The sequence below is a fragment of the Piliocolobus tephrosceles genome, chromosome 11 (genome assembly GCF_002776525.5).
Source record: "Piliocolobus tephrosceles isolate RC106 chromosome 11, ASM277652v3, whole genome shotgun sequence".
NCBI lineage: Eukaryota > Metazoa > Chordata > Mammalia > Primates > Cercopithecidae > Piliocolobus > Piliocolobus tephrosceles.
Genome location: NC_045444.1, coordinates 21,216,754 through 21,243,639, shown reverse-complemented (window position 1 = coordinate 21,243,639; position 26,886 = coordinate 21,216,754). Strand labels below are relative to the sequence as shown.

The following is a 26,886-nucleotide window of genomic DNA, read 5'->3' as shown; positions in this document are numbered from 1 at the left end:
CACGACAGATTAAATAGGCATTTTGATTGTTTCAATTTGGTAAACATGTGAATATATCACCTTAATGGATTCAGAAAGAAGAATCAGAAGAGAATGATAAAATCCTATGTTAACTCGCTTCCTAAGACAATTTCCTCCCTAACATACCAATAAAGGGGAAAGCAAAATCTAAATTGGACCTATATTGCTCAAAATTCAAGGATGTTTCATGAAGGAGCAGAGATTCAGGCTGATAACTTGGATACATTTTGAACTACGCATCAGGAAAAATGGCACAATGATCCAATTCATACACAGTAGAACTGATTTTTGGGGAACAAGGCAGGAGGTCATTGATAGCAAATAGCTCAAACACAAGTAGCTAAATTGAAGTGCAATGGGAGAGTAAAATCAGTGGACAAAGAAATGGAAGATCCCACTAATAGTTTTTTGATTTTGTCTGATTATAACAACCCTGGGCTCATAAAAACGTCTAATAATATTTGATTTGGCTATTTTTTTCATTTGGATACCTTCCTTGAGAGCTCTTTTGCTGGGCTCAGAAGTTTCAATATTTAGACATTGTACAAAAGGATGAAAATTGACAGTGTTTCCACAATGGCCCTGTGGTTAATGAGAAAAAAAATGGGAGTCTGGGCATGTTCCCAGTGTTTATTTACATCCTCCCAAAACTGGTCATAGGATAAAAACAATGAAAGTAAAGGACGATAAAATCAATAGTAATTTAGACTTCTTCAACAATATATTTCTTCTTTAAAAAAGGAAATAACTTCTATTCTCTCAAATAATTAGCCCTTGAATTTCACAGCTTTAAGTTTAGTTTCTCAAATAATTAGCAGAAACATGGGACATTTTTGCTGAAGGCATTTTTAAGTGTGCTGATAAAACCCATATTATTTTTAAGACCACGGATTATTTTCACAAATCAGTAAAACCCCATAGAGACTGAATTTATTCCCAATAGACTTTAAAGTAGCATTTCAATCAGATTTAAAACTGTCAGGTGTTAAAAGGGGGGAAGTTTGTGAGTAAGCAAAGAAACCTCAAGTATTATTTTTATCAATAGTAAACACTAATTTGCCAAGAGGGAGTATACAGAGAACATACATAGTTTAAAAGTTATTCATTTTCTTTTTGTAATAAAAAATTTTATCCATAAGTTAAACTTTTTTTTTCTAATTGAATGGTTTCTGAAATTGTGTATCACCAAAATTGAGAACCAAAAACATTTTTAATTAAAATAAACAAGGGAGTACAAATTTGCTCTTAATTCTTGACTAAAGATGTTAGGATGAGAACAATAGAATGAAGGTAAGTTACCTCCTGCGTGTGTGTGTGTGTGTGTGTGTGTGTGTGTGTGTGGTGTGTATTCCTTCTCCCTGCCCCCAGATAACAACCGTAACAACTTCATCCTGAATCTCTCTCAAACATGATCCTGAAAATGGATTGCTTGGTGGCATAAGTCAAGCAGCTCACTTACAGTCAAACATGCTTCCTTTCCCCCCTGTTATTAAGACCTTCATATTCTCTACTCCTCCCATATATGTTCCAGATAAGAGGGTAAGAATAGTAAAGTATTTGAAGATATGTAAATCCCAGATCCCCTCTTACTTCTTATTTTTCACCAAATGACCATATATTATATGAAAGAAAATAGATTATAATTTGTAGTAAGTCCAATGATAATTTTAAAAGATAAATTACTTACCGATATATAGGACACAAGGAGACGTCTTCACACTCTCTCTCCTCATATAAGGTATCCGGGCATTCCTGGCCTCCACTGGCTGCTTCTTGGATGATGATTCTGTATCGAGACTGTTTTATTGTGGCATTTCCTGAAGTAAAAGAAAATTAAATAGTGCCCTTTTATATTGATGCAGATCAAAATCCAGGTAGCAACTGAGAGAGAGATAAAGTAAGCACATGTGGAAAGTCAACCTGGGAATGAAAATAACAAGCAAAGACCAAGAGTTAACACTCCATCTTACTTTTATGAAATAAACACACAATACTTAACAATGGTGATTTCAAATATAATTATTTCCCACTGTCTTAATATGTTTAATTAGAATCTACTTTACCAATGGCATAAAAGTTTTTTGATATGATCAGAGGGGCCTCAGAAGCCCTCTTTGATCTCCAAACAATAGCTGAAATCGCTGGTGTTTTATTATTAGCAACTCAGTACCTTGAGTAAGGGATTTCTCCATCCAGGCCACTTTTATAATGCAAACAAAACATACCTATAATAATTAATATATTAGTAACCAATTTATGGATATTAGTTTATTAGATTTCTTATTCTTTATAATGTCATAACCTTATAACCATATGTATATAATTGGAATTTAGGGAAGAGGCACTAAAATTGGGAAAGAACAAAATATTGTTTACTTCAGGGTTTTGCTGAGAAGTAGAAGTATTAATAGGAACATCAACAAAAAAACAACTGATGTTCACTTTAATGTGTTGAGACAATCTTTACATGCCTTCTGAATCAACATCAACAACAAAAATCAATTATCATTAAAGTGCCTAGCAACTATTTCAATTACTATGTGGAAGATAGACTATTTGCACTATAAATACAGACACAAATCTCTGACCTACAGAACTTACAATTAAGCAAGAAGAAAAGGGGCAGACATATACGCAACTAGTTAGAAGACATTGCAGTATGAGCAGTGTCAGAGAGTGACACAGGGTTACGTGTCACTTCTACTGTATAGAAGAAACAGAAATCATTTTAGAATTTGGCAACCAAAGAGGGCTGATGAAGGAGACAGATTTTTATCTGCTTTGAGGGCCTTGATGGTTAAATAGAAAAAAACATATATATATATGAATGAAATCACATATATATAGGAATGAAATCATATATATGCATATATATATGAATGAAGCCATTCAGGCCAAGGAAACACTTTGAAGAAAGGCACTGAGATGTAAGAGTGCAAGGCATTTATTTACAAAGACAGACATGTAATTAACTCCATTCAGAAGGAAGGTATGTGAGTATGGCTCTGGGTGTGAGCACATGGGGAAGGTGGGAGAGAGGGAGGAGCACAGTGAGGGTTTTAAAGAATGGAGAGAAAAGACAGTGTAGGCAAAGATGGAATCAACTGGTAGGTTTGGTACAAATGATGGACCTACCCATATCAAGATGTTAACTTACAGAAAGCCAGTACAATGAAATAAGAATTTATTAAAATTATATATGCATTTAAAAAAAATCATGAATACTAGAAGACTCACAGTGAGAAGCAACTCACCCACTATGAAAGCTTCCTTACTCTCTGTCTTCCTTTTCAGAAGGAACACTTTCAACTGCTTCTGTATTTAATTTTTCTATGGTTACCTCCAAATCTATAAATACTATGCTTATGTCATTACTTCTTGATTTATGAACTTCAGACATTATGTATTGACTTTCTGCAGTAATTGACAATTTACTTTGTACCATCTTTCAATCTTTGATAATGATGTTGCTATTTTTATGCCTCTACTGGTTACTTAATAACCCATATTTTTTTAAGTCCTACCCCTCACTCCTGTCCTCCATCAGACCAGTCACCACAGCTCGGCATAGTCCTCTTGGGTAGAGGAGCTTTCTCCCTGCCACCAACCACCTTCCTGCTACATTAGATCATGGCTCACAATGTCGTGTCATCAATTTCTCTACTTTTTGGTCTCACCCATTAATGTTCTGTCATCCATAGAGATCTCCCCTCCACTAATGGTCCTCTTCTTTTGTTTTTGAGAAGGAATTAGGGCTTTTAAAATTCCTTTCCTATCATTTTAAATGAGATTCTCAGAAGGAGGAGAGACCAACAACTTTGCACATCTCATGACTTTGAACTGGAAGTTAAGGAGATGTACAGGATCTTTTCCATCTGTTCCCCAAGATCCCCTTTGTCCTGCTTTAACCTGCTTTATACCCATAGGTGGGCTGCATTGGTGGCCCCCTGCCTTATTGGTTTCTGTTTGGCCTTTGCCAATGGTGGGATGGGACACACAAAAGAAAAGAAAAGTAAGGCAAATGAAGAGATAGAGACATGAAGGTATTTATTCCACCAGATTCCATCCTCTGTATTGCCTCAACTTGTCTCTCTACCTCTAACGAAAGCCACAGTTCCTATGGAGTGGCATTTGCTTATAGCTATTAAATACTTTTCTTTCATTCCACTAAATGTTTCTCCCTCCATCAACTTTATGGCTCTTAACTTTCACTAGCCCAGGTACTAAACCATCATACCCTGTAAGTCTACCTTAACACTTCCTATTCCTTTGTAAATAGTCCCTTCATTAAATCTTCCTCAGTTGCCCCATTTGAGTGGGCTATCTCTTTCCTGGCAGAACACGCCAATAAAGTCAAAGGAGAGATGCTGCTATTTGAAAGAATAGATGTTGTAATTGGCCCCTTTTTAAATGTAGTTAAGGTTCTGTGAGGAGTTCAGAAATAGACGCTTAAAAAGAAAAAGAGGGTTGCCAAGACAGGTCTGCCTCATAGGAATATAAAAAGCTATCTTTATTTGGGTGGGAAAAATCTTTTGTAAATAATTATGCCTTTAGGAAAAAGTCTCTTCACCTACTCCCAATTAATGCCAGTTATACTGTACTATCTCTGTTTAGCCTATACTGTACTGTTTAGCTTTAGAATGTTTCCTTGAGTGTGGGTTTGTGTGTATGTGTGTTTTGTCCAAATATTATCTTAGGAGTTTGTAAATAAAGATTGAAAACAATAGAAAAAAATGAAAGGAATGCCTTCACCTCACACGGAGAGAGAAATCCTAAGGGAGACTACATATACAGCATGGACCAATACTTCTCCCTTTACACTAAACATGCACATGCACACACCATACACATACGATACACACCACACACTGAAGTAGTCTGCCTTTATGGTGTGACTCCAGGTAAAATAATCTAAAGTTTGAGAAAAATAGTTGCACTGACTTTCATGCCCTACAGATATTCGGGTGGAGGTTGAAAAGGATAGATCCTCCAGTGAAAATCAACATTTAGTATCGAAGTAAGATTTTCCAGAGGAGAAACTGATCACCACTGTGCATAAGTGAAGAAAAATGTATGCCTTTGGGGAGAGAGACAGAGAGTTAAGGGATGATCCTGAGCTAGAGAAACAACACCAGAGATGTGTGAACTACCTGTTAAGAGTCTTTCTTTCTCTCTCTCTCTCTCTCTTTCCTTGAACTTTGCAATGGACATATATAGCATTCAATTTTAAAGAATTTTCCTCTCCTTATGATGTAAATGCCTCAAATTATGGTCAAACCTATAGCAGAATCCTTTACACACAACAGATTTAAGTGGTGTTGTGGGAAGCTCAAGGGCAGGCGGTGTACACTTGGGATAGAGCAGTCAATGATTTTCTCATTTTTGTCCAAGGCATTTAAACCAGAGCAACTCCAACTTGAATAGGGGCTGGGTAAAATAAGGCTGAGATCTACTGGGCTGCATTCCTAGATGGTTAAGGCATTCTAAGTCACAGGATGAGATTGGAGGTCAGCATAAGATATAGGTCATAAAGACCTTGCTGATAAAATGGGCTACAGTAAAGAAGCCAGCTAAATCCCACCAAAACCAAGATGGCCACAAGAAAGACCTCTGGTCATCCTCACTGCTACCCTCCAGCCAGCTCCATGACAGTTTACAGATGCCATGGCAACATCAGGAAGTTACCCTACATGGTCTTAAAAGGGGAGGCATGAATAATCCCCACCTTGTTGAGCATATCATCAGGAAATAACCATAAAAATGGGCAATCATCAGCCCTCAGGGCTGCTCCGTCTACGAAGTAGTCATTCTTTTATTCCTTTACTTTCTTAATAAACTTGCTTCCACTTTACTCTATGGACTTGTCCTGAATTCTTTCTTGCATGAGATTTCAATGATAGACTGCATTATGAAAATGTGGCACATATACACCATGGAATACTATGCAGCCATAAAAAAGGATCAGTTCATGTTCTTTGCAGGGACATGGATGAAGCTGAAAACCATCATTCTCAGCAAACTAACACAAGGACAGAAAACTAAATACCACATGTTCTCACTCATAGGTGAGAACTGAACAATGAGAACGCTTGGACATGGGGTGAGGAACATCACACACCAGGGCCTGTCGAGGAGTGAGGGCCTGGGGGAGGGATAGCATTAGGAGAAATACCTAATATAAATTACGAGTTGATGGGTGCAGCAAACCAACATGGCACATGTATACCTGTGTAACAAACCTGCACGTTGTGCATATGTACCCTAGAGCTTAAATAAATAAAACAAAATAAAATAAAGAATCATCTCTTACGGTCTGGATCCATATCCCTTTCCTGTAAAAATTTCACTTCATTTTGAAGCCAGCATGAGGGCTGTATCAAGGGAGAACAATAATTCCAGAAACCCAAAAGGTAACCAGCAACAAAAGAAGTGGAGTCTGAGGCAGCCCCCAGTATTATGATTTGAAGCCAGGTAAGAGAAGATGGGGAAAGGCCAAGTAGTAGCTCTCAGAGTGATGTCAAACAACACCTCCTTTTCCATTGAATACTGAAGAAAAAGTGATTTGGGGAAGTAGCTATAGAGAGGGGAGGATCGTGGCTTTGCCACTGGACTACATTTAGATCACCAATGTGTGTAAAACATATTAAATGTTTCTAGGAATTACCATCTTAATCTATGTCAGATCCACGTCTGGGCATTTTACGTATGCATATGCTACCTTATTTTATTATTATCACTTCTTATCATTATTCCCTTTTTACAGGTAGGAAAATGAAGGGTGGAAGAATTAAATAATTTCCCAAAAATCACCTAGCTAGAGTTAAAACTGTACTAGGCAGACATTTAGGCCCACGATATTTCCACTAAAAGAGACTTTATAGTATGATGAAGGGAAAGAGGGAGCATTCGGGGGTAGGGGTGTGGGGGGAGGTGGTTTACATCACTGTCCTTCTGTTATTCTAAAGGAATACTTATTCCCTTCTAAGCAATTTTTCAATAGCACTCGCTTACAGAAGATTTCAGTGTTAAAAAAGTACCATGTTCGTAAGCTTTTGTGAGTGATGTTTCCGACCTCATTAGGCCTATGAAAAATAACAATAAATTAAAGTGCCTGTTTGCCAACATGAACAATTGCTCAAACATGATTATGACTAATAACTAGTTTAAATTCAGTTTCGATTTATGCATATTTTATCATCACTAAGTCATCAGGTATAATTAAACTTGCTATTAATTATAGTCAAAAGAAGTAACATTTAGAGAAGATGGTGACTCAAAGATTAAGAAACATATTTACCATAGAAAGCACATGAATGGGCTACGAACATTGAGAGATGTTTATAGATTCTTTGTGAAGGTCTACACTCATCTTTTCCAGAAAGATGATCGCAAAGAGAGAAGAAATGAGTATGTAAAGAGACCCTTTGGGTGATTTGCAGCTAGGTAGGCTGGGGCACATCACACTGAATTAGTGTCATGAATGCTGAGCCCTGATGTCAGGGTTATTCGATTAATGAGTTAAAATAAAGAACTGACTTACTAAGTTTGCAACTAATCTAAAATGTAAGAGTAGAGGGACAGCAAGTAGAGAGTAGAACAGGAGTGAATATAGGCACTGGCTGATGGGAGAGGCAGGGTTGGAGATGAATGTGTGGCCAGGAAATTGGGGGCACTGCTAGAGGCAAGCATAGGTGCAGAGTAGATGAAGGATAGTCATGTACCAGCAGTGCGTGGCAGTTAATCTAGCAGCAACTTGCAGAATTCTAAGAGATTTTAAAAATTAACCTTTAGGGGTTTCCCTTTTTTCTCAAATATTCCTATTACTCATTAAATATCAGTGGTCTATTACGCTTCACAGCACCACTACTGTTCCAGGCCTACCACTTTATAACTCCTGGTTCTCACTCTGAAGTTCTCTTTCCTCCTCTTCACTTATATATACCACTCACCACTCAAAAACAAAACTGAACCCATCCTGGTGATTCCTCTCTCACAAAGATTGAAGCAAAAGGATGACACCAATGCTTTTGAAGATTAATATCACATTAACAGTCTCACATTAAATACTTCCTAGGGTTGAGTTGCAACCCTAACACCTGTTAGACTTTAGGTTATTTCTTTGACCTTGCTAAGCCTCAACTTCCTAAGTTGTAAAACAGGCCAGCTAAGTTTCTAGGATTACATGAGATACTGCATGTGAAGCGTGTACACACTGCCACGTACAAGGAATTTTCTCTAGCATAATGGGAGTTCATGAAAGAAAAGAAAGATTTTAAAAAATAGAAGAAAAGTTTCAATAGTTAAATTTTCTGTAATTTAGACAAAGAAAAAAAAGTGACAAACCAGTTTTCCATTCGGAATTGAGTCTCATTCCTGTTTCACACATCTAGGAGCAGACAATGAATGGCTTAAAACCATTCTATGTTCCTGGTAAATTAAACTACAATTGCAAGGCAATTAGTACCTACAACTACGTTCTCATATTATTGGAGAGGAATGACTAGGATGGTCAAACATCCTGCTCTCTCAGGGCAATTTTAGCTAATACCTATTATCCTAGCTTAAATAATAACTCCTCCATTCACTCTCATAAATGTCTTGGTTTGTATGAAACATTATATGATCATTCAAAAGACTATCACCCCCATGTGCATGTATAATAAGAAACATATACATTTTATTTCTAATTCCAGCATAGGATTGCATTTCAAATGTGTGGAAAAAGTAGACTGACTGCACTGCTATTCTTAAAATTATCTACTCAACAGGATCACTGGACCTTTTTATTTCTTGATACAGAATTCTGTGGCATCGTTCAAACATTCGAAGAAGGCTGTTTTGTGTCCCTCAACAAACTTGTTTGTGAAACACTGACTTAAAATTTAATGGGAAGAGAGTATAAGGCTTACCTCAAAATAACCATAGCTACTCTGTATGTGTTACTATAGCAGAAACATCACAAATTGATGCTATAAAACTGAAGAGACTTAGCATTTATTCAAAAAGGAGCATTAATATGAGGAGAAAACAACTTGGACTTGGAAAAAATTCCAAATTGTCATTGAGAAGGTTGTTTCTGGCTGGGCGCAGTGGTTCACGCCTGTAATCCCAGCACTTTGGGAGGCTGAGGTGGGTGGATCATGAGGTCAGGAGATTGAGATCATCCTGGTTGACAAGGTGAAACCCTGTCTCTACTAAAAATACACAAAATTAGTCAGACGTTTGTGGTGGGCACCTGTAGTCCCAGCTACTCAGGAGGCTGAGGCAGGAGAGTGGCATGAACCTGGGAGGCAGAGCTTGCAGTGAGCCGAGATTGCGCCACTGCACTCCAGCCTAGGCAACAGGGCGAGACTCCATCTCAAAAACAAACAAACAAACAAAAAAAACAAAAACAAAAAGAAGGCTGTTTCTAGGTGAATACTAGTGATAGACAAAGATGGCAGTACAATATTAGGCAGCCTGTTTATTCACCTTTAAATCTGTGACTCTGAGTTATCAGAGTGAAGCATTTACCATATACAGTGTTGTCATCATTAATAAATATTTGTGAGGTACCTGCTACATGTAGGCAACTCAACTAGGTGCTGGTGTTATGCTGAAATGTACATACATGCATTATTAAATCTACCCAGTGCAGCAGAAGTGAAACTTGACAGATAGATAATAACGTAAAAGATCTCTTTAGTTTTATAGGAGTTCAGAAACGATAATATGAACTTTGTATTTATTATCCAAATCCATCAATGTTCTCTCTTTGTTCAAGGAGAAATGCAGGCTTAAGTGGTTAAGCAAATACAATGCCCTAGTAGAACTATGAGTAGGAAGGTTTTATATACTTCCTTCCTATTCATCTTGGTGTTCCATATATAGAGCAGATACATCAACAGCAGCATCTTCCCCTAAAATTCCCTCCCAGCTTAAATCTTGAAGTACTTCAAAATGAACACTGAGCTAAAGATTCTATCTATCTATATATAAATGAAATTAGGCAAAATTGCAAAGCTTTTCTGTTAAACTTTCCAGGGATGTTAAAAATAAGCTTCAGGATATCCATATACTTCTTTCATTTTGAAATACTGCCTGAAAAAAATGTACTCTATATTCTTAAATTTTTATAATCATCATTCATTTTGCAACAGAAGCCAAATTCAATGGATCTGACAACAGACAAGACCTTCAGGGCTCTGATTTCTAATCCCAGCTCATTACTGAATCATTATATGACCTTGGGCAAGGCATTTAACCTTTCAGAACTTCAATTTTCTTACTTGTCCTATGTGGGTAATACTGCTGAGACAATTCACAGGACAGCTGCTAGGAATGCTTAATTAAGTGGGATTTAAAGTTTTTTTCAAATGCTATATATATAGTGTATGTGTATATATATTATATATATAGTGAACTTGAAATTTTTTATATGAAAGCCATTTGTATAGACTTAAGAAAGAGCAATTCCTGTTTATATCTGCACAAACTATCCAGGGTAAGAGTCAAGGCAAATACAAACTTCCTATAGTAGACACAACACGCTCAGAAGCCCAGGCCATAGTTCTAAATTTCCAGAGACTCCTTCCAATATCCTCGGCTTTCTATCCCCAACCACTGCTGTTCTTAAAACATCTCCGATTTAGAGAGAACTAATCTTATCAAATAGTGACCCACTTTGAGTCTGCCCTTCCTTAGTCTCTACATATCACAACTGAAGTCATCCATAGCTGATCTCCTTGTGTTTAATTCCAGCTGCATATCAGAATCTCAGGGATGCTTTCTCAAATTCCTAGTGCCCCACCCTCCTCTCAGAAACCCAAACCAATTAAATGACAATCCCTGATGGGTGGAGCTCAAGTATTAGCATGTTTTAAAAAATTCCCAGGGAGGAGAACCAGCAATTTAGCACAATTAAAGCAGAGTTTCTTATGCATCCAATATATAAAACAGGAAAAAGACCATACAGCATGCTTAACCATGCAATAGAAAACACTAGCTAAACCACTACTGCTCTCAACCCATTTAAAAAACGTGACCCCGGCCGAGCGTGGTGGCTCAAGCCTGTAATCCCAGCACTTTGGGAGGCGAAGACGGGCGGATCACGAGGTCAGGAGATGAAGACCATCCTGGCTAACACAGTGAAACCCCGTCTCTACTAAAAAATACAAAAAACTAGCCGGGCGAGGTGGCGGGCACCTGTAGTCTCAGCTATGCGGGAGGCTGAGACAGGAGAATGGCATAAACCCGGGAGGCAGAGCTTGCAGTGAGCTGAGATCTGGCCACTGCACTCCAGCCTGGGGGACAGAGCGAGACTCTGTCTCAAAATAAATAAATAAATAAATAAATAAATAAATAAATAAATAATAAAAAACGCGACCTGCCCTCTAGCTAAGTCCATCATAATGGGTATAATTGGAAATGTGCAGTATAAACAAGGAAGGCTAATAACAACATCTATAATGATAAGTTGCACTTGTCTTTTCTTCCTGTCAATGTGTTATGAAATGACAGGGATTTATTTATTTATTTATTTCCCAAATCCTGACCCCTTTCATTTTAGCAGAGGAAGTGACTGCAGCTGCTTGTTACAACAGGGTCCCCTAATGTGTTGCATTCCATCAGCATTAAGACTGAAATACACTGAAACACCATACTATGTGGGATACAGACAGGTTTTGATGGGTCCAAATGTCATCTAAGATATAAGCTGAAAAAATACTGCTGGAATTGAAGCTGAAGATGCTGTCATCATTGTTAGGCATGAATATTGAACTATATATCTGAAAACTGCTTTAAAACAATTCATGTTGCCCCACTCTGTAAAAGCTTTATGTCCTTAAGAATGCTATTCAGGCCGACCATTGTGCTGATAGCTTGAGAGAAGCTAGCAGAGTGAGGACACGACTCAGAAAGGGCACAGATAGCACCACTAGGTCCCTGCATCCTCAGCTCTCACAGGACAGTGAAGTGTATCACTGGACCATTTGCTGTTAGGGAGTTGGCCATGTTCTGCCCATCACTCACTATGGCTCAAACACAAAAATCCTGGGCTTTTTTTTTTTTCTTTCTGACAAACTTTTCTCAATGTCCCTTCCGTGATGGGTCTATATGGAAACTGTCAGACCTCTGAGCCCAAGCCAAGCCATCGCATCCCCTGTGACTTGCATGTATATGCCCAGATGGCCTGAAATAACTGAAGAATCACAAAAGAAGTGAAAATGTCCTGCCCTCAACTTAACTGATGACATTCCACCACAAAAGAAGTGAAAATGGCCAGTCCTTGCCTTAAGTGATGACATTACCTTGTGAAAATCCTTTTCCTGGCTCATCCTGGCTCAAAAAGCTCCCCCACTGAGCACCTTGTGACCCCCACTCATGCCCACCACAGAATAACTCCCCTTTGACTATAATTTTCCTTTACCTACCCAAATCCTATTAAACAGCCCCACCCTTATCTCCCTTCACTGACTCTATTTTCGGACTCAGCCTGCCTGCACCCAGGTGATTAAAAAGTTTTATTGCTCACACAAAGCCTGCTTGGTGGTCTCTTCATATGGACGCTCATGAGAGAAACATTGGTTTTCCTAAATGTTAAGGTGAGGGAAATTACTCAGACATTAATTATCAGTTGTGATATTAAAATTTTTGTTTTGGAGGTGGTTGTAAAACATGACTAAGGGAAAATAACTCTGTGAATACAAACTAATTAAAATTAGGCTTTTCATTTTTAACCATATATTTTAGCACAAGGTAGACAAACACTCTTAATTACCTCTTTTATGCATAAGGTACATGTTAATGCTTGTATTGCTGTCAATAATTTTGCAGTGTCAACATGGTCACTATCGTTCAGAATTTCTCTTTTGGCTTTGTGTTGATGAAATAATGTGACTTTTTAGAATTAGTAAACCTGGAGCCCAAGGTCTGTGAACCTGGAAAAATTACTTCTCTCTCAGTACCTCAAAGGGCAATAATAAGAACACTTTATTTGAGGGCTTTGAAGAAGAATAATCAGCTAATGAAATATCAAGTAGCTAGTTCAGGGTTTGGCATCTAGTCAGCATGTAAAAATATTAGTTGGGAGACAGGTTAGCATGCAGGAGAGGTTAAGCATATTTCTTCTTTCTTCTTCTAGATGACCCCTGTACTTCCTTTGAGACTGAGCAGAGGGTCACCACTTTCAAGAAGTCTTTTCCACCCTCACCTAAGCAGCCCTCTTCTCATGTTCCTAAACCTCCACAAAGAACTCTGTTGCATCCTGTTGTCTTTTTGACTACCTGTCTTTGAACAGTGAGCCTGTGTTGACACTGTAGTGCTTAAAGTCTAGTAAGGGCCAGGTGAGGTGGCTTACACCTGTACTCTCAGCACTTTGCAAGGCTGAGGTGGCAGGATTGCTGAAGCCCATGAGTTTGAGACCAGCCTAGGCAACATAGCAAGACCCCCATATCTATAAAATCAAATACATAAAAATAAAATAAAATAAACCTGGTAGGCATTAATAAATAATTGTTGAACAAATAAAAGAATGAATGAGTGAAAAAAAAATGACTGAATTACCATATAGTCATTTAAAACACATTTTTCTTCTGAATGAGAAGATGGAGACATTAGCTTCCAACAATATAGGAAACTGCATGTCTAGAGAACCTCTCCTGAAAGGTTTGTTTATTTATTTATTTATCTATTGAGACAGGGTCTCACTCTGTCACCGAGGCTGGAATGCAGTGGCAAGATCATAACTCACTGCATCCTCAACTTCCTAGGTTCAAGCAATCCTCCCACCTCAGCCTCCAGAGTAGCTGGGACTACAGGAGTGTGCCGCTGCACCTGCCTAATTATTATTTGTTTTTTGTAGGGCAAGGTTGTCCTTTGTTGTCCAGGCTCATCTCCAACTCCGGGGCTCAAGGAATCCTCCCACCTTGGCCTCCCAAAGTGCTGGAATTACAGGCATGAACTACCATGCCTGGCCAATTTTTACCTTTTTAAGAAATGTTTAAACAAATCAAATGAACCCAGAGTTCACATATGCCAGCTTCCATAACCATCAGTATATGACCTACCTTGTTTCATCTATACCCATGCCACACACTACGCAGATTACTTTAAAAAAATTCAGAAAGCACAGTATTTACATGCAAATATTTCAGAATATATTTAAAAGACAATAACTTTTTAAAACTTTTTAATATCAGAGTAATATACATACTTATACAAATTCTCTTAAAATACTAATGAATACCCAATCATTATTTGGGCTATAATTTGTTGATATGTCCTGTAAGTTCCTTCTCCTTTTGCTTTTGTTTCCCTTTCAACTCTCTTTGAAATGTTTTTAAAGTGTTTTATAAATCCATGCCTAAAAATGCATTAAAGTCAGAAGACAGTTTGGAGCACTGGCCCTTGGGAAAATTTCTCGTCACTGATGGTGAGAGCCTGGGATTTACTTGATAAGAGAAATCAGGAAAGAGGAGTCAAAACCTACAATCTCCAACACACACACACACACACAAACACACGCACACACAAATAAAGAAAGCCCAAGATGAGAACTATTTATAGGTGCTTTGAGTTCTAGAAGAAGAATACTGAAATATTCTAAGGAAGCTATGACCAAACAAAATAAATTATTCCTGACTTCAAGGACTTTTCATTCTAGTAGAGGGAGAAAGGCAATTTGAAAATAAATAAGCTAAACATTTAGTGTTTCATATAGTAATTAAATACTGTGCAAAATAATACTGTGCCAAGCAGCAAAAGAAACTAGCATCAGAGTGAACAGGCAACATATAGAATGGGAGAAAATTTTTGCAATCTACCCAACTGACAAAAGTCTAATATCCAGAATCTACAAGCAATGTAAACAAATTTAGAAGAAAAAAAACAACCCCATCAAAAAGTGGGCAAAGGATATAAACAGACCCTTGTCAAAAGGACATTTATGTGGCCAACAAACATATAAAAAAAGCTCATCATCACTGATCATTAGAGAAATGCAAATCAAAACCATAATGAGATATCACCTCATGCCAAGAAACAATAGATACTGGCTAGGCTGTGGAGAAATAGGAATGCTTTTACACTGTTGATGGGAGTGTAAACTAGTTCAACCATTGTGTAAATCAGTGTGGTGATTCCTTAAGGATCTAGAACCAGAAATACCATTTGACCCAGCAATCCCATTACTGGGTATATACCCAAAGGATTATACATCATTCTACTATAAAGACACATGCACATGTATGTTTATCACAGCACTATTTACACTAGCAAAGACTTGGAAACAACCCAAATGCCCATCAATGATAGACTGGTGAAAGAAAATGTGGCACATACACACCACAGAATACTATGCAGTCATAGAAAGGAATGAGATCATGTCCTTTGCAGGGGCATGGATGAAGCCAGAAGTCATCACTCTTAGCAAACTAACACAGGAACAGAAGACCAAACACCACATGTTCTCACTCATAAGTGGGAGTTGAACAAAGAGAACACATGGACCCAGGGAGGGGAACAACACTCACCGGGGCCTGTCGGGGGGTGGAGGGGACATGGGAAGGAGGGCATTAGGACAAATACCAATGAATGTGGGGCTTAAAACCTAGATGATGGGTTGATGGGTTCAGCAAACCACCATGGCACATGTATACCTACGTAATAAACCTGCACATTCTGCACATGTATCCTGGAGCTTAAAATAAAAGAAGAAACACTGTGCAGAAAAAAAAAATTTAAAAAGGAGCATGGTATGCGTGCCTGTGTGCATCTTTCCATGTGTGCCTGTGACGGGTAGGGGGCAGGGGAGTGGTGGCAGGAGAGAAGGTTTTGCAATTTTAAATTTCAAAATCTTCAATGAGAAGGGAATATTTGAGTAAGAACTTGAAGGAGGTAGGGGATCATCTAATGTAGTATCTTGGGAAGGACAAGTCAAGGCAGAGCTGATAGACACTATGCGCCAAGGCCCAGAGTCAAATTCCAGACAGAGCAACAGCACAGGTGTGGCTGGATCATTGAGAGAAAATGAGAGGAAAAGAGGGCCACTTCCCCCCGCCACACACACACAAAATTGGATTTCTACCTGGAACCATATTAAAAATAATTTAGTAAAAACTTTGATGTAAAAATTTCAGAAGAAAAATATAGGCTAATATCTTTGTATTTTAGGATAAAAAAGGATTTTAAAACATAAAAAATAAAAGCCATAACATAGTTAGATAAATTCAACTACATTAAAATTAAGCATTTCTCTTCCCCAAATGACAAGCTTCATTCTGAATGGGGATAATTTTACTGCATGTAACCACAAAAGTTTAATACGGAGAATATAATCTTCAAAACAATAAGAAAAACAATTCAACCACGTGAGTCACTTACCAAGTGCTTTACGTGAATCAACTCACTCAGTCCTCATAAGAATCTATAACAATTACTCTTGTCATTCCCATTCTGCAGGTAAGAAACTGGAGACACAGAAAGCTTCTGTTCCTCATGCAAGGTCCCAGTAAGTGGTTGAGAGGGTTTGGAACCCAAGCAATCTGGGTCCAGAGTGTGCATTCTGCTTTGCTAGCTGTCACAAAAATGAACCTCTCCCTGGTCCTATTCTCTCCAATTCTTAGATGTTCTCAGCTGAAGAAATGCAATCCAATAAAATAATCTGGGTTAATGGCAACTCTTCCCAGAAATTAAAACTCAAAGCCAGTTAGGATCTTAGCCTGTAGAGAAAGGCAATAAAGACTGGGGCCAGCATCACAGATGGGCAGGTGATCTGTGCAGGCTCAGGGGTGGTTTAGGGCTCTGTGACAACAGTCCTGAAATTCTCAATAATTTTTTGAACACTGAACTCCACATTTTCCCATTTTGCACAGAACCCTCATATTTTGTCACTGATCCTGATAAGAAGAGATGGGAATGTGGGGACTTTGTGAGATACCCTGGATCTTTGGAACCATTTTACTCCTTCAAAGCTTACACGCAGGAGAGGTGGCTAAAAAGGATGTGTGCCTTGCTGAAATCCAGCCAATTGCTTACTATTGTTTCTATTAAGTTCCCTGAGCAGGGAAGAGTGTTTGCATAATCATCCAGTTATGTGAATTACACAGGATGAATGGATGAAAAACGGAGTGCACTCCAGGTCATGAAGACATGCTATTAAACAATATTGAGTTATGATAATTCGTATGCTTATCTACTGCTATGGTTTCAATATTTGCCCCCTCCAAAACTCATGGCAAATGTGAATCCCCTATGTGGCAGGAGTGAGAGGTGGCTCCTTTAAGAGGTGACTGGATTTTATTTATGGATTAATGGGATTATGGATCATGGGAGTGGGACCGGTGGCTTTATAAGCTGACAAAGCAAGACCTAAGCTCACGTGATCAGCCCTTCATCGTGTGATGCCCTGTGTCACCTTGGGACTGTGCAGATTCTCCACGAGCAAGAAGACTCTCACCAAATGCACACCCTCAACCTTGAACTTCCCAGCCTCCAGAACTGTAAGAAATAAATTTTGTTTCTTCACAAGTTACCCGGTTTCAAGTGTTTTGTTATAAGTAACAGAAAATAGATGACGATAACTTCAATTCCCCTTTTCTATTCAAGAACATATTTTCCTCATTTCTTGCCCAGATAATTGAATGGTCCCCCAATTTTTTCACTGGTTTCCAATGTCGTCTCACCTCATTATTTCCTATCCTATTTTCTTTTCCTAAAACATAAATGCGATTTTTATCACACCTATGGTTAAAATTTAAATTCCACCAGAATTCCAGATAAGATACAAACTCTGTAGAGTCTTCACGAGCGGGTACCTGCATATCTCTTTATTTCTTATCATTCCCCCATATGGGTTGTGTATCTCAAGCATCATTAGCCACCTGTAATTCATTCAATTACAAAGTACCCTCACACAGCCAAGCTTCTGCACACCTATCTCCTCTGCTACTTACTACTTGCAAACATCTATCCCATGTTGACCTGGTAACTCCTGATCTACTAAATTTCACCTTCTCAGTCACATCCTTCCCAATGACAGGACTCCCTTCTCTCTGGCTCCATAATTTTCTGTACCCATTCCTGTTATAGAAAACATGTGTTTGCATGCCTGAATTCCTATCTAAGTGTTCCGTGATAAAAGTAACCTCATTGTATTCATGTTAATGTAAGTAGGAGTCGGCATAAATCTTGGCATATAGTAAGCCCTAGAAAAAGGTTTACTGACTCATCCATATCATTCATTCAACAAATATTGAGGCACTTACTTTGTGGTAGCCACCATTCAACATGTTTCAGCAGAGAACAAGACATGGAACTTCCATTCTAGTTGGGATAACGACAATTGCTGTGAGAAAATAATATAGAGTAATGAAGAAGAAGGCTGGGCGCGGTGGCTCAAGCCTGTAATCCCAGCACTTTGGGAGGCTGAGACGGGTGGATCACGAGGTCAGGAGATTGAGACCATCCTGGCTAGCACGGTGAAACCCCGTCCCTACTAAAAAATACAAAAAACTAGCCGGGCGTGGTGGCAGCGCCTGTAGTCCCAGCTACTCGGGAGGCTGAGGCAGAAGAATGGTGTAAACCCGGGAGGCAGAGCTTGCAGTGAGCTGAGATCCGGCCACTGCACTCTAGTCCAGGCGACAGAGCGAGACTCCGCCTCAAAAAAAAAAAAAAAAAAAAAAAAAAAAAAAAGAGTAATGAAGAAGAAAAAACAAAAACAGGGAGAAGGGATTTTTAAATAGGGTAGTGAGAGACGGACTCTCTGAGGCAATGGCATTTGAACTGAAAACAAAGTGTTGAGTAAAAGCACCCAAGGGTCAGGCACCACTAGAGGCCAGGAGTTTGAGACCATCCTGGGCAACATAGAGAGACTGTACCTCTAAAAACATAAAAACAATTAATCAGGTGTGGTGGCACGCACCTATAGTCCCAGCCGCTCAGGAGGCTTAAGCCTCATGCAGTGAGCTATGACTGCATCATTGTACTCCATTAGGTGACAAAGCCAGACCCTGTTTCTTAAAAAATGAAAAGTTTTAAAAAGGCACCCAGACAAAATGCTAGGAGAAGAGATTCCCAGAAAGAGGGAGCAGCGAGTGAAAGTCTGAATGAGATGGAAAAAAGCTTGGCCAGAAAGGAGGCCAACAAAGCTAGAGGGAAGTAAAGGAGGCAGTAGAAGGTATTAGGGTGAGTGTTCGCCAAGTCACACAGCAACAGACAGCAAGGGTGGAGTCCTCTTAATGAGGCCTTGAATGTGAAGGGAGATCCACTTCCATAGTAGTTCTTGTGCCTCGAACCTCTACACCTCCCTCACCTACATCTCCTGTGGAGATGTAAATCATGACTTTGGCAACAAGAAACTGACATGTTTCTTGTTATGATATCCTCTTTCCTTTTCTTTCTTGGGATACATCTGCTCAGAAAATGCACATATTCTTCTGTCTTCTCAGCTGTGCTCACCCAAGGAGAATGTTTTGCTATTCAACATTTGCTATTCAATAGGCTGTGGTCAGGTAGGAAAGCCTGTCTAATTCCGGGGTTGAGAAGAAGCTGATATTTTTATCTCTCTCTGCTTTGATTAACTCTCAGTTGTTTCTTATTTTGGGTAGAAGGAAAGATGGGAAAAGATGGAATTCTTCAAGGTTCAAGACCTTGTCGGTCATATATAATGTTATTTTATATTCCTGCAATGTTTACATTCTTGCAATGTTACATTGCATGTTTACATTGCAAAAATGTAAGGTAACATTATACACAAGCAGGTCATAATGTTTAAATATTAAACATTATTATTGTTCCACTATGAGAGCCCCCACTCTTTCTCTGTCACGACATATACACATACACAAGCACACACATACACACTCACATAAACATACACAGCGCTAAGTATCTTCTGCTTATAAAATTCATAATGTTTATGGCTTGAGCTTTAAATAGTCATGAATCCTACAACTTACTTGGGGTAGAAAAAAATACATAATGGAGAAAATTATCACACACTGAGCAATTGTTGCTGAGCTAGTCTCTTTGCATGGGATAAGAAAATCCTATGAAGTTAAGCTGTCTTACAGATATTACATGTTATATCTGTGTTACACATCAGCATATAGTTTCAGAGATGTTAACTAAAATTCAAAAAACCACGAAAAAGTGACAATAGAAAGAGTCTACCAGAAGTCTGTTAGATTCTAAAAAAGGTCAAGCTCTTCCCAGTACCCATGAACAAGTAAGACAGAAGCTTAAGACAGAATATAATTCAGTGCAAAACTAAATATGATCAAACATCCACTCAAAACCATTGTGGTCATTCAGCAATGAGAGAGGATATTGCTGGCTCAATTTAGAAATTAACACACTTGCCACAGAACTTGTCACCACATTCATGTGACCTGTATTCCTACTCTGGTTATCCATAAGGTCTGAAAATACAATACGACAAACATATTTTAGGTATCAGCAAATTAAATTTAACTTGGAAAGATTTCAAAAGGCAGACAACCTATCATTCCTAGCATACTTATTTTTGGATATTTTATTTCTTATCATAGAAAATATAACATTCAAGAGATATTCTATCTGAACCATCTATATGTAGCAACTTAATTTCAAAACAATTTCAAGAGATTCACAGACTATCCAGGGCTGATTTTCCTACTAGGGGACACTTAAAAGTTGTTTGCCTAAACCATGAGCAATCTATTTCACTTAAGGATAAAATTTAATAGTTTCTTGATTTTTAACCATACATAAATTATTTGATGTTTTTATAAAACCTGAAGTTTCAAATTGACATATTAAGATCCTAATGTTTAACTCCACCTCTTATTCTAGGCTTTGCTACAGTAACATAAATTAAACACTTTATAAATCTACCATCATATTAGCTAACCCAGTGAGTCAAATACCTCCGGAAATCACACTCTAATTTAGAAATCATATTGAAACGGGACCAAAGCCAAGGAAGCAAAAAATAACTAATTTATTCTTTTTAATTGTAGAAGATTATTTAATAAACTGAAGGAAACACCCCAGGTAAATCAAAGCTAATTTATTCAATTTCTTCATAGGAAGTACATCAAAAGACTAAAAATATACTTCTAATTAGAATAGGTATCCTGGTTTCTGTAAAACAACTCATTTACCTCTATAGACAAATAAGAATCATATTATATCGTCTGTGGAGAATTCTACAGATATGAGAATGAAACCAGCCAGAAGAAAAAGCATTTTGCAAAGAAAGAACACTCACATTGAAGGAAACACAGATTTTTGCCACCAATGCTAACAATACATCATTTTAAATATCCATGTGCCATAGGATTTATTTATGGTAACATAACTTGGCTGTTCCATGAAGGAAATTAATAGGGCTTTAAAGTCACTATTAGATATAAACTAAGACAGCATAGTATTGTATTTCAGGTGTAAAGAACAGAACTCCACACACCAAACCTACATTTGCTTATTTTTCTGCTTTTTAAATTTGTTTTCTTTGGTACTTTGGTTTATTTTATAAGACAACCAAGACAGCACTGTTTATCATAGACCACTGATAGGAATCGTTGCCAAGCCATTTCGGTAAGAATGCAAGTACACACAGACTGCATATTTTGCTTGTTTGAAGTAAAACATCGCTCAGATCATACTCAGAGTGAGTAATATCAGACTCAGATCATACTCAGAGTGAGTACCTCATTCTGCCAGTTTCTATTCCACATGAAGTTGTTATTCTACTGCATTTCTATTCTCTGGAGCTTCATTTTCCTTTTCTGTATTTCTACCTAATTCACAACAGCCCTTTTCCCAAAGCAAAGCTGTGAAGTAAAAAAAAAAAAAAAAAAAAAAAAAAAGCAAGCCTTTTCAACTGGAAACATGCTAGCCTCTTCCAATACTTTAGCACCCAGAGTGTAACTGGTAGAAGGCACAAGAGAGGGATGAGCCAGGTTCTGAATTCCTTCTGAAAAGTAGAGCTTGAGCCAGTTGGAGAGGCCAACCTCACTGCGGAGCACCACAAGCCCTCTCCCGAGGGATGCTCCTGCATCAGTCCCTGCCGCCTTTGTGCATCACTGCCTCTTCCCCTTCCACATGAGTCTCTGGCCTCAGGGGCTGCTCCAACAGGCTTCTGAGCCACTGAGGGAACCTGGCACAAAAATATTATGCAAACTGGGGTCAGGCACAGTGGCTCACACCTGTAATCCCAGCACTTCAGAAGGCTGAGGTGGAAGGACAGTAAAAGGAGTTCCAAACAAGCCTGGGCAACATGGTGAGATCCCATCTCTACAAATAAATAAATAAATAAAGGGCCAGGCATGGTGGCCCATGCCTGTAATTCCAACACTTCCAGCATTACTTCCAGCTGTAATCTAAGCTGTAATTCCAGCATTTATAGTTTCCATCACACCCATAGGGTTTTTTTTCTTACATCTGGACATCTGCCAGATCTGTTATAAATTCCCATCAAGCCCCCCACTTTTTTTTTTTTTTGAGATGGAGTCTCACTCTGTCGCCCAGGCTGGAGTGCAGTGGCATAATTTCAGCTCACTGCAACCTCTGTCTCCTGGGTTCAAGCAATTCTCTTGACTCAGCCTCACGAGTAGCTGGGACTACAGGTGCATGCTACCACATCTGGCTAATTTTTTGTATTTTTAGTAGAGATGCGGTTTCTCCGTGTTAGCCAGGATGGTCTTGAACTCTTGACCTCGTGATCCACCCACCTTGGCCTCCCGAAGTGTTGGATTACAGGCGTGAGCCACCGCACCCAGCCAAACCCCCTTTGACCTAATGTAGCTTACAGGCCTTTGTTCCTTAAAAACTAAAATAGAGTCGATTAAAACAACACAGTAGGTGCTTGTCATACATTTCTTAAACATTCTGTTGGTCTATGGTTATATCCAATGCTTCTCGAATACAGTGGTTTTCAAACTGTAGTCTTAGAATCACTAGGTTAATTTAAAAATGCAGATTTTTGGGCCCCAGTTCCAACTTCAAAATCAGAATCTCTTAGGGTGCTAGCAAGCATACCACACAGATCTGAGCTGAAGGTTTGTGGACCACATTTTCAAAAACCTGTTCAATTATTTTAAGTTTTACCCATGGGTCAGTCTAGGCCACTAAAAGATTGCACATGACCACAATTTTGTATTTCACCTTATATATGTCCTTGGGTTTTTATCAAGAAAGAAACCCTATCAGACAGTGCATTGCATTTCCCATAACCATATGGTTGAAAACAGTAACTACTATTGTTTTTGAACTACTACTGACTTTGAAGCACCAGTGGGAAATGACTTTAAGAAATCAGCTATTCACCCTGTCTCTGCTAAAAATTCACCCTGTCTCTACAAAAAAATTAGCCGGGCGTGGTGTCAGGCACTTGCAGTCCTAGCTACTCCGGAGGCTGAAGCAGGAGAATGGCACGAACTCGGGAGGCAGAGCTTGCAGTGAGCTGAGATTGCGTCACTGCACTCCAGCCTGGGCGAGACTCCGTCTCAAAACAAGAAAAGAAAAAAAAAAAAAAAAAGAAAGAAAGAAAAGAAATTAGCAATTCAATAGACTTTGCTTCCCTGAGATATATTCATACAACTTCACTACAGATAATAGACAGACTGATAGACAAATGAACAAATAAGTACACAAAAAATAAATAAAAATGATAGAATATTTTTCCCTTTTAACCACATTTGCCAGGAAACAGAGACAAATCTGATTCTCTAAGTCTCACACATTCTGTGGCCAGCGTCATCACATACGTTCTTGCATTAAGCTATGCAAATTTTTATGAGGAAAATTGAGCTGTGAAGGTAGACTAGCTTCTCGTTCAGCAGTTTGCTAGGTTTGCTTAAGCAAATTGGTTCTTGCTAGCATCTATTTATTTGACACGCATTTACTAAGTTCTGTTCTGTCTTAAATTATTTCTTGGTACCTTGGGGACTGAAAACTGAAAAGGGCAAGGTTTCAGCCCTCAAGGAGTTCACAATCCTTCAGAGGGACACAAAACACTTTTACCAATAGTCAGACTGCAAATATTTCAGACAGAGCATAGAACTTAAGAGGGGGAAATGTTTATTTCCAGCAGAAGGGTCAGAACAAATTCTGTGGAGGAGGCTAGGATTTAGGCTGTAGTAAGATTTGGGCAAGCAGCAGAGATGAAGGGAGACATTCTAGGCAGAGGGGAAATCTGATTTTTCTTGCCTTCTTCCATAGTGCCCTGACCTTCATAGCACATTTTGTGACTGCATCTTTATTTTGGTAGTTTCGTGTTCAACTCCTCTATCTTCCCTCACTGGATGGTATTCTCCATGACGGAGAGATTTCTGTACGTTTCATTCATTACTTTATCCATACACACCAGCGCCTAGCACAGAGCCTGAAATGCAGTGATCATTCAGCAAATATTTGTTGCTAATGGTTAAGAGCTTAGGATTCCATGTGGTTTTGGTATTTATTAATGTTAGTTTTGCAACCTTGGGCTCTATCTTTAAGCCCTGTTTTCTTTTACATAAAATGGAGTAATATCGCTTCTCGGCCCTTTTGGCTAAGATCGAGTGCATAAAATGGAGTAATAATTCTTTCAATATAAGGTTGAGGTAAGAATTAAATGGAATAGTGAGAACATTTAAAATCTACTCTGCTGGTAATTTTGAAATATACTTTATTATTAACTCTAGGCAGGTGAGGTGATGGATATATTAATTAGCTTGATTTAATCATTCCATCGTGTATACCTGTATCAAAACAACACATTGTACCCCATACTTATATATAGTTATTATTTGTCAAATTAAAATAAAATTTTAAAATAGAAATAGAGTAATGCATATAAATTATAGCTATTATAAATTTAATATGAAGAGGCAGTGAAATGAAGCACAACTATGCTGAAGTTACAGCCTTTCGGTGGCTAGAATTAAACTTGTCTAGTTTGCCTTTCTGTAGCTGAACAGGGGCACCAGGACAGACAATAGAGCAAGTTTAAACACTGGGTTTTTAAACTTGATGTTTGCTCCTTTGAGGCCATATGGCAACTTCCCTTGAGGCATGTGTTGCCTCATCTGTGAAGCTGGACTAATAAAACAGCTCTTCCCTTACCATTAAACTGTCCTGACAATTTATGAGATAGCACATGTCAAATTAATGTGTGATCTATAACATGCAAAGCCTGCACTAAAGGTACTAGGCTTCAAATTCTTGATTTGCTAATAGACAAGCAAGATTATCTGTACCTATGGATGTAGCAAGTAGCTCATTGTCGTGGGATAAAAACAGACAAGCCCTAGAGCCAGAGAAGCCTGGATTTCCACCATGCTCTGATTCTAACATACCGGGTAACCTCGGAGCAGTTACTTGATCTTTCTGAGCCTGGAGATTCTCACCTGTTAGTCATGTATGATTAGACTTACCTCCTGGGGCCACTGTAGGAGGTAAGGGAAAATCCAGTAGATTATACTGTAGATTTCAGGTCCTTCTAAGCATACATCAATCTCTACTCCAGAGAGAAGATGGAATAATGGGGTGACAGGAAATAGTTTGGACTGACAATGCTTTCCCTCCCAGATATTACCTGGATTAACATTTCTCTGAAGGAGTTTAGACCAGACTAAGAGTTCTGAGCTCTGAGCAGCAGCTCTCATGCTAATGTAAGTGTTCCTCCTTGTCTCAATATGGTCATCAGACTCTAATGCAATGTTGTTATTTTTTTAAAACAAATTTGATAATTTCTTATGCTGTGTTTTAATAAAACAGGCAGAAAATCCCATAATTAAAAAAAGTATAGGAAAAAATAAAATAATATTTAATTGAGAGAATTTTATCCATGAACTTTTTCTCCTTGTGAAATAGGAAAAGGTGTTTTTCATGAATGTTATCAGCAGAACTCCTCAGTTTGGCAGGAGTATGATTGAAAACTGTAATCTCTATGAGCCCAAGTGTTTGTCATTTCTCCTACTAAATTATCAGGAATATTTATTGAGCACTGGGACCATGTAGTGATCTATGGACTTTAAGTTACAGACTAAAGGAAGCAAGTTACACCCAGCAGCACCTGTGAAGACAAAGATACCTGCACTCATGTATGAGGGCTGGGTCTGGAGACATATTTGTGAGCTATACATCTTACTGTCTTTAATTTCTCAAAAAACTCTTTAGAAAAGATAAAATTATCTAAAATTTACAGAAGAAGCAAAAAAGATTGAGGTAATGTCAATCTCAAGGAAGAGCAAGGTGTTAAAGGGCCTTGAACATTATTTTTTGGGCCAGTGCTCCAGGCTCAAAGCTTTGATTAGTCAAACACAGCAGACCCTCCATTATTTGGGAACAAATGGGTGAACAAAGGTGTGGATGGTTCTGTGAAGAGGAGGGGGCCACATCTGCTTGACAGCGGAAAGTAAAGAGGAAGGTAGTGCTTGTATGTATTTGAGTGGGCAAAATTCTGGAATCCAGAATAGGTTATTTTTGACATTCACATTGACCAATTTCGTAACTGGCCTGTATCTGTGGAACGATCTGTTAATGCCATAGTTTCCTTTAAAAGAAAGCAAAATCTTTAAGCATCAGAACTGACTGGGGGGCCAGGCACGGTGGCTCACACCTGTAATCCCAGCACTTTGGGAGGCTGAGGCGGGCGGATCACAAGGTCAGGAGATTGAGACCATCCTGGTTAACATGGTGAAACCCCGTCTCTACTAAAAAATACAAAAATTTAGCTCGGCGAGGTGGCGGGCACCTGTAGTCTCAACTGTCAGGAGACAGAGGCAGGAGAATGGCGTGAACCCGGGAGGCGGAGCTTGCAGTGAGCTGAGATTGAGCCACTGAACTCCACACTCCAGCCTGGGCGACAGAGCAAGACTCCGTCTCAAAAAAATATAAATAAATAAATAAATAAATAAA

General features: G+C 38.6%; 1 protein-coding gene across 1 annotated transcript in view; it reads right to left on the bottom strand.

Annotated features, from left to right (window-relative positions):
* Nucleotides 1-26,886, bottom strand: part of THSD7B (thrombospondin type 1 domain containing 7B) — a 779,270-nt gene that overhangs the window by 403,691 nt on the left and 348,693 nt on the right. Inside the window, exon 10 of the mRNA XM_026449366.1 lies at nt 1,709-1,838. Coding sequence (XP_026305151.1) covers nt 1,709-1,838 — 130 coding nt within the window. The remainder of the gene's footprint in view (nt 1-1,708; nt 1,839-26,886) is intronic.